This window comes from Anastrepha obliqua, chromosome 5 (assembly GCF_027943255.1).
Source record: "Anastrepha obliqua isolate idAnaObli1 chromosome 5, idAnaObli1_1.0, whole genome shotgun sequence".
Taxonomy (NCBI): Eukaryota; Metazoa; Arthropoda; class Insecta; order Diptera; family Tephritidae; genus Anastrepha; species Anastrepha obliqua.
In genome coordinates, this window is record NC_072896.1 from 33,314,253 (window position 1) to 33,323,606 (window position 9,354).

General features: G+C 41.9%; 1 protein-coding gene across 1 annotated transcript; it reads right to left on the reverse strand.

Annotated features, from left to right (window-relative positions):
* Positions 1 to 4,364: 4,364 nt before the first annotated feature.
* On the reverse strand, positions 4,365 to 5,463 carry LOC129248102 (cilia- and flagella-associated protein 299). Its single transcript, XM_054887536.1, has 2 exons — positions 4,884 to 5,463; positions 4,365 to 4,824 (listed from the first exon to the last, which is right to left on the reverse strand). The coding sequence occupies exons 1-2, from the start codon at positions 5,199 to 5,201 to the stop codon at positions 4,429 to 4,431; spliced, it is 714 nt and encodes a 237-aa protein (XP_054743511.1). The 5' UTR covers positions 5,202 to 5,463; the 3' UTR covers positions 4,365 to 4,428.
* Between the last annotated feature and the right edge of the window lie 3,891 nt (positions 5,464 to 9,354).

The following is a 9,354-nucleotide window of genomic DNA, read 5'->3' on the forward strand; positions in this document are numbered from 1 at the left end:
AACCGAAATGCAGCGCACTCAGCCACTATTGTGCCCATTAATGCTAAAATTAAATTTAGATATTCGACATTAAGACACAAATCGACGGCCAAATTGAAAGCCACTGACTAATGTGAAATTTCGCATACGCCGACAGTCGAGTTAAAAGGCGACAAAAGCATAAATATGAAGGAGCGTCATTGTCCTCATTTTACTCAGAGATTAACACAGATTTTTCGCGTCTTTTCTATTCACTTGATTTGCTTTTATTTATTTAAATATTTCATTTGACCGTACTGCCACAACACAACAATAACAAATAAACACCCTTTACATGATTGCTTCTGTTTTGCTCGACGCATTCTAAACAAATCGTAAAATCTACATACGCTGAGTAGATAGTAAAAATGCGGGCACACATACATACATACAAGCGTTTATATAATATACAAAATGGAATAAGACAAATTTGAAAACTGGCAAGTGGCCAAGAATCAAGCATCCGCTAACCTTCTTTAGAATTATTTTCATATTGCCAACAGGGAAGCAGCTCATTAGCTCATCAGACACACTTACATTTGGTTTTAAGAATTCTGAAAAGGAGGAGGAGTGTAACAGGGCAGTATTCTATCCAGAAGCATAGTCCTCTGTGCCACCTTAGATGTAGGTTAGATGGCTGCCCTTGCGAGGGGCCCACTTGGACAAAAAATGGAAAAATGGAGGTGAAGGAGAAAGGAGAAGGGAAGAAACCAGTCAGGTAGAAGAAAAAGGAAGAAGGGGCTTTGGAATAGAGGATGACGACCAACAGTCGTGATTTACGTTTTTAATAACCGTTTCAGGCTTCTCATTTCCTCCTTGACTATCTACCCTCATTCCAGAGCTCTAAATACAATGGGCTTTTTAGCCTGAGTTTTTTGGAGCCACCAAATCTCTTGGTGCTCATTGGCTTGACCTATTCAAATTTCAATCGCTTCAGGCTACTGATGAATTTCACCTGATGTGTGATACTTAAACCCGCAATATCCGCAGGTGTAGCGAAAAAGTGAGAGCCCAGATGTCTAAAGCTCTGCCCGACGAGAGCAGGGCAGCTGAAAAGAAGCTGCTGAGATGAGTCCATCTCGTCCTCCAGTCAGTTTCTGCAGAAAGGATTTGATGCAATCCCAAGCCACGCCGCATGGACACCTAACGGACAATGTCCGGTAAGCATACACACCAAATTCGATAGCTGCAGCTTTGTTAGTCTAGGAAGTTGCCTCGAGCGCCGCTGATCTACCCGTGGCCAGAAGGATCTCGTAATTTTGACGTTTGCGCACTAGCCCAGCGCTCGCTGAGTTGGCGCAAGGGCCAGACCACAGGTTCTCGAGGGAACTCCAATCCTCTCAATCCAAATGAGCCTAATATCGAAGTATTCCGATGCAATCGAGAGAGAAGTCAGGTATTCCCCGAATATTTTCGAACGCACAAGCAACGAGCTCAAGACTAATTGCCGCTTGGCTGTCGGAGTAGATGTTCACCTCCTTTACAGTAATTATAGAAGCGATCAACCAATCCACTACTTCCTTAATTGTGGCTACATCCGCTTGGAAAGCACTACCGAGGTCCGGAAGCTTAAGTTTGAGCTTGATGGTGAGCTCCTCGCAGAATGATCCTCCACCAACTCTTTCGTCTAACTTCGGGCCATCCGTAAACATGCCGTTTGCTATGTCCTGCCTCCAAATGTTACACTATGCCGACTCTTCTCTTTAGATGTAAGGAACGCTTTCAATAGCGTAAGATGGGCGGACATGTCAGCCGCCTTAGATCGAAGGTTCAAAATTACGGCATACCTTCAGCGTATAATGAGGAATTACTTGCGAGATCGCAAACTCGTCTATCAAACCCCGTTGTATAGACGTCCCATCCGGAGTGGCCCACGGATTAATTCTCCATCCCGACTTGTGGAACACTAGTTATGACGTGACATTCAATATAGAAATGCCCGATAGTACTTTTCTAATCGTATACACAGATGATATCGCCGCTATCATCATAAGACGAAACCTTGAAGAAGCTAGAAAACTTAACCAAGTTATGATACCGACACAAATGTGGCGAAATTCACGTTGCCTTAAATTAGATAAAGAGAAAATGGAACTAATACTTTTAACCAAGAAGCATCTGCCGTTAGAAGTTAGCATGCAATCTTGCTCAAATACGCTAACCATAACAAGGTCCTAAAGCACCTAGGCTTATGACTGGACTCAAGACTAACCTTCTGGGCCCAAATAAAACACCTAGCAAAGAAAGCCGCTAAGATGACATTCCTACTCAGCCACAGCTAGCGGTAATTAGAGCCCAGGGCTCGATAATGGTGTGCTCAACACTGGTCGGGGAATGCCCTGGATTCTCTTTCGATCATTTCCAAATTCTTTGATTTAGGCTCAGTTGGATACCTGGCCACTGAGGTATTGAAGAAAACTGTTTAGTAGATGAGCTGGATAGACAAAAGACTTCTGAGGTGGTATCCTCGTGAGAAGTACATAAACTTGCATGGTCGCGTGATTCTTTCGGCAACGGGTGGAATAGAGGGAACTTCTAAGGCTAACAAAGCGTCAACTCTTGAGTTTTGTGGGTGTTCTTTCCGGTCATTGTTCGCTAGTATGCGTGCTGTGTGACTCGGAATTACTTTGAGTACCTACTCTTTAGCTGTCCTACTCTTGAGAGGGTCACGATTTTGGCATCTTGGCTCACTTTTTGGTGAGGCAGGTATATATATTAGCTACCTTATGTATTTCATCAGTAGAATGAAGCAGTTCACATAACCGTAATTCAGGCATCGTTGAATGAAAAAGTAAAAGAAAGTAAGTATTATATATATTAGTATAGGGTTTTCCAATAACAGGTGTTAGATGTTAAACAGGAGAGATGATTAACGATGTTTTATGGCCGGAATCGGATGGTATTGATCTGGACAACGTTTAGTTTCAACAAGACGTGCCACACAAGCAACGAAACTATTGATCTTTTACAAGAAAAATTTCCGGACCGTGTTATCTCTCGAAGAGGGGCTCACAATTGGGCACCGAGATCTTGTGATTTAACATCTTGTGACTTTTTTCTTCGGGGCCACGTGAAAGAGAAGGTCTACACCAACAGCCCAGGATCGATTCAAGACCTCAAAGATAGAATTCGTGAGGCTATCGAGGGCATAGGGCAACCACTTTGCAATTCGGTTATGGAAAATTTCATGAAAAGATTATTGTCCCGTAAGCGTGGTCGTGGTGGTCATTTGCCTGATGCTATTTTCCACTATTAAGGCATACCTTCCTCTTTATAATGAAATAAAAATTCGATAATTTATATTAAAAAATAGCATTTTTCTTTGAATATCAAAATGACACCTCTTATTGGAAAACCTTTTATTATTGGTTATACATTTCCTTGACGTCTCAGAAAATAAATTTTACACAAAAACGAAAGGAAAATATTTGGCCTTAATCAAGTGAGAACGAGCCTAAATGTAATTTCAGTCTTAGAATCCAGCTCTGCGACCAGATAGACTTATGGAATCGAAGTATCAAATCTATCAATTGCCAAAAACTTGGTTGAAAGAGTAGATGGTTATTCGTCGTTGTGTTTACAAACTCTTCTCATGTCTTGACTAATTTGTTGATGCAATTCCGCCAAATATCGGCAGGTCTGGTGTTAAAGAAGTTGTTGAGCCACTTTTTAAGGACCTCTTTGTAATCGAAGGTAACGCCTTTCATACGGTTTGACAGGGAGCTGAAAAGATGGTAATCGATCGGTACAAGTTTCGGAGAATACGGCGTTTGCTGAAGGACTTTTCATTCAAGCTCTTAAAGTGCGGCTTTGACGACTTCTTCAAAATGGAGCCTGGCATTATCGCGAAGGAGTATAGTTTGACCATGTCGATCAAGTCTTTTCAGTCGAATAGTCTCATTCATGCAGTGTAGCTGGACCTTGTTGACCTTGGCATTTTTTGCGAGCATTTCTCAGTGCACCATACCCGCTCAGTCCCACCAAACACATATCCTGACCTTTTTTGGATCAAGATCCGGCTTGGCTCTCGGTTTTGTTGTATCTCCTGGAGCCATCCACTTCTTTCTTTCCTTCATATTGATGTATGGCTCCATTTCTCATCTCCCGTGACGAATCGGTACAAAAAGCGCTGTGCATGACACACAAAGCCGTCGCGGGAACTGACAGGGGGATGTGAAGCGAGTTGGAAACCTGTTTCCATTAATTTTGCTAGCACAACTGCTGAGGCGTGCCAAACCTCTAACTTTCCATGAACTTTTGAAATGCTCCACTGCTCTTGAAAGGCTTACAAACCACACACGCCATTATCTCAAAAGTAGCATAAAAAACCGCCAATTCATCCCATATATTATGCAAAAAGTATTTAAAGAAAAATTATCATATCAAAAAAAAAAAGGAAAAAAGCAAAATCTATATCTTCTTTCGAATCACATGATCGTAGAATATTACATGCCCATATTTATCCGAGAAATGCATTTCGCGCGTGCAATTATTCGTATACATTTCACGGGACACATCGACACAGATTTTTTTATGATCGCCACGATGCATGAACAACAGACCATTCTCGACGTCGTGCAAAACTGCATAGTTTTCCGAATGATTATAGTTCACAGTGCCCTTATGCCAATCGTAGAAGCTGAGATCTGTGGGCTTGGGACGTAGTTGAATGCGCTCTTGGAAAATTCCCAGCCAATCGGTGCAATTTTCGGCCATCAAATTTGCCTGTCTCAGACTGTGTTCGAAGTCAATGTAGCCTGAAGCTTCGAAGCCCGATTTGAAGCGATGCTTAATAAAAATGATGGTCTGCAAACGAAACGTCATTTAACGCTAACTGAAAACAAACTCTTTTAGCGCTAACCCACCGATATGATTTTCTGCGTATTTGGTTCTTCACGCCGTGCCAACTCGAGCAGTACTGGATCGTCTGAGGTCATATTTTCACTGAATAGCATTGCCGATTTTTTGGTCGGCCACAACGATTCTTGTACGGCCGCCTTCCGCTTCTCATACTGCTCGGGCGTGTAGATTTCGGACGCCGAACGATAACCAAGTTCGACTAGCATACGACAGAAGCGTATGTTGCGTAGAAAGTGAATGTCTTTGCACGTAATGAATGTGTCCAAATAGTCCTCGTAGGTGGGACAGTCCAGCAGAAACATATCCTGTTGTACGGCACTCATTTTGCTGTTGCTTTATGGCTGCTCGCTTGAGTTTGAATTTGAGGTTTTTTGAAAATATTTTTGTTTTATGATATATTCTGGCTTGATTTTTATTAGATTATCTTAGTTAGTAGACATTTGATAGTAAAGACAGGAGCTTAAACAAATATATTTATCAGTAACTTTAGGCGTTTCTTTTATTCAAAATGATTTGGATTTTTAATATTTTCGTATTATTGTATTTTTCTATTCTTGAAATTTATTTTACACCAAATGCCGGTACGTTTCCTATTAATGTCAATTTTACACAAAAATCGGTTTTCATTGTGGATCACTTTGGTGTTGTATGTTAAGTACGTGATTCGGTATGAGTGAATTGATTTCATGAGTAGTTTGTATCGGCGTATTTCTTTCGAGTTCCACAGATCGTCAGCTCTAAGTATGTAGTACCGAAAGAAGATTGCCGTACACTGCTGAGTTTCAAGTAGTTTTGCAAGGCAATTTCGAAAAAAAAATTTAGAGTCTTCTACATTTTTCGTAATATATTCGACATTTACGGTCGGATCTTAATGTGTGATAGATCGTTGTTTTTGTGTCGAGGAGACGTTGCAAAACTCATTCACCTCAACTACTCCGCTTTAGGACGAGCGTAATGGCCGTAAATTAAAGCTCGCCGAAAACCTTTAGATTTCTCTTAGGGAGGTATTCTGATTGTCCCTGTACAACTATTTTAAATAATTTTTTTTATTGCCGAATGTAGGGATGGTCTTTTTATATCTGACATATCTATGTTTTTGCCTCTAAGCTACCATTTTAGTTTTTATTTGAAAGGTCGTTCACTTCAAATACTCCTTTCCTAATACATCGCCTTTAAGATCGGCCTGTAAATGTCGAAGATGTGACGAAAGATGTAGAAAGGCAACTCCTCCGTTCCGCCTAAAAAAAATTTCGAAAGTGCATTGCAAAAACATTTTAGAATTAACACCGTAATAAGAATTATTATTATTATTTTTTCTTGTAAGATGGTACGGTCTGTGGTGCACTAAATTCGGTACCAACTCCAAACTTTAGTTTTCTGCTCCAACAAAAGCATTTCAAGCACAGACAGGTGGGAAAAGAGGGTCTGTACACTTGGCAGTGTAGTCATTTATACAGAGAGCTGAAAGCTTTTTAGCAGAGTTGAAGAGAACATACTTTCGCGAGTCCACCCCCAAGGCTTGCGTTGCTAAATCGCCTTAGTGTTCTTCAAATACTTATAGAAGCTGCAGAGTAACTTGGAACCTTTATATATAAATATGATTGGCGCTTACACCATTTGTGAGCCTTTTGTCGACTCCTCCACCTATTTGTGGTATGCGTCTTGATGTTTTTCCACAAATGGAGAGCAAAACGACACTCAGAGGTTTGCTATTTTCTTTCGAGGGGGATCGCTATTATAAAACACTATTATAAAACACTTTTTCCATCCATTGGTGTTTCGTGCTCGGGTTTTCGAAACTGTGTACTTTTGAATGGTAATCACGCACCAACTCGGCTTTAGCGGCCACAAAACAGCATCTTTACAAGGAAATGCATTTATCTTAAGTGCTCTGCTCCCATTAACTTTTAAGTCTAAATTTGCGTTGGACTGCCGAAGATCTCTGCCAGAAACTATTGAACAAAATATATACTTGAAAAGCGAGAAGAACGCGCAAGAGAAGTTACGCCCAGAAAGATTATCTCTGGAAGAGACCACATTGGCAAATCCCATATTTACTTACTTAGCTGGCAACTACAACCGAGGGTCGGTCTTGGCCGCTACCAAAATGTTGCGCCGATCGATTCTGGATTGCGCGCGTTGACGCCAGTTAGAAGCACCAAGGGCGGTGAGGTCGTCTTCGACTTGGTCTTTCCAACGTAGATGAGGACGTCCTTTTTTGCGAGTTCCCCCTGTACGTCGTGGTTCCATCTTATTCGATATGCATTATTCACGTAAATCGGAGCATAGATCTTGCGAAGAATTTTTTTCTCGAAAGCTTCTAATAACCGCCCATCGGTGTTCGTCAATATCCAGGACTCAGCGCCATATAGTAAGACCGGGAGGATGAGTGATTTATAGGGCTTTTTTCATGCATCGAGAGAGGGCTCTGCTTATCAATTACCTATCCAGCCCTAAGTAGCCCCTATTGTTGTGTTACTGCTGGATCCTAGGTAAACAAAGTCTATGCTGAACTCCTATGCCGAACTCCTAATTGTCAATCGCAACCTGCTGTCCAATACGCGTAGACTTTTTGGTTGCTGACACAAGGTCCTTTGTCTTGCCCTCATTTAACGCAAGACCCACTCGATGGGACTCTTTTTCAAGACTGGAGAAAGTTGCACTGACTGCCCGCTGAAGAATGCCAACAATATCGATATCATCAGAATAAGCGAGCAGCATGACACTTTTAAAGAAAATAGTGCCGGAGATGTCGATGTTGGCTGCGCAAATAATATTCTCCATCATCAAATAGAAAAAAATCGCACGATTAGGGATTGTCTTGTCTGAAACCGCGCTTTGTTTCAAATGGCTCCGAAAGATCTTTTACCAATTCTCACTGCGCTGGTGTGTGTTAGGGTCAACCTGAAAGCCAGATGAGCTTTCCCAGGATGCCATGGCGTTATACAGGTGATCCCTTATCGTACTGTGGAATTCAGCTTTGTACTCGACGGAAAGATGGTGGGCGTCGATCTGCTTCTCTTGGGCCTTCTTCAGGGTTTGGCTTAGTGTGAAAATCTTTTGAATGGTAGATTTACCAGACCTGAAACCACACTGATAAGGCCCAGTCAGAGAGATGTTAGCCGCTGGACATGCCTTCAACCGACCATGTTTTGCCTATGAGTATTTATATGCTTTTCGTTAGTTCATCACCTCCAGCCTTGAAAAGCTCTGGTGGTAGGCCATCCGCACCCGCACTTCTCAAGACCTCGTCATAGTCGGGCGGTGGAAAAAGCACTACTTAGATCAACTCCTCCATTGGTGGAGGGATTCGCGTCATCCCCATTTAGTAGTTCTGAGAAGTGACGCCTCCATATCATCGACATGGTTTGTAAGTCCGTTACCAGCTTTCCGTTTTCGTTCCTGTAGGAAAAGACATCGGTGTTGGAACCATTCGTGAACCGTCTTATTTTTTCGAAGAATTTTCTTTTAATGAAATCCTTAACAGAAAAGCAGGCAAATTTATGCGGAGCCTGCACGTTTCGAAAACTACCAAGCAACGAATGTACACGACGATCTTGGGGCATTCCTACGAAACTCGGTTCTTTGTCACTGGAGGGACATATAGCTTTGTGCTACCTCCGGACGGCAGATAGTTTAGATTTAAAAAAGTTAATAATAACGTCAACTGGTAGCCTATATAGCTTAGGGGGGGCTGCGCGGGGTCATATATGAAAACTTATAGCGGTTGGAGATGAAAGATAATTTTCACCCCGTCTCCATCCCATTAATCATTGCAACCACATCATTACTAACATCTGGAGTCGTTTATGCGATTGATTGATTGCACGAATTTAACCAATTAATCTTTAATTGTGAGCACATACATACATACATACATATGTCGGGCCCACGATGACACAGTACAGACTTGATTTGGAGAGGCATCAAATTTTGAGTGGAACGAACATAAATCGCTGCCAGGAAGTAAACAAAGAACGCGCTATTGCGTCTGGCCTAAATTTACTGGCAAAGCAAATCAATGAAAATACGAATTCCCGTTGCCACAAAGGCTACAAAGGAATTTCACATTTGTTGTTGTTTATATTTTTATAGACCAAAAGCGCGACACAGCAAACGACAACAAACGACAGCGAGTGCAATACGAACGAGAGGTAAAGACCGGTCGCTCGTATGTAAGATCGGACGGCCAGTCGAGCGGTCGGTCGGTCGGTCGGGGCGTGCTCGGCTAAGTAAGTGCAATACAAATGTACCATACACAAGTGTGTGTGGAGGCCAAAAAATGTCCGCGGATCAGTGCCAGAGTGCGGTTGGTATTTCCAAAACACAAATATGTACACACACGCACACACATGAGCGTGAGCAATAATATTGGTCGTTATGAATTTGAGTGTCGTTCGCTGTTGTTGTTTTTTTTCAGTTATTACTGCCGCTCTAGTGTTGTTTGTATGTTTGCGTCTAGGGGAAAAACAAATA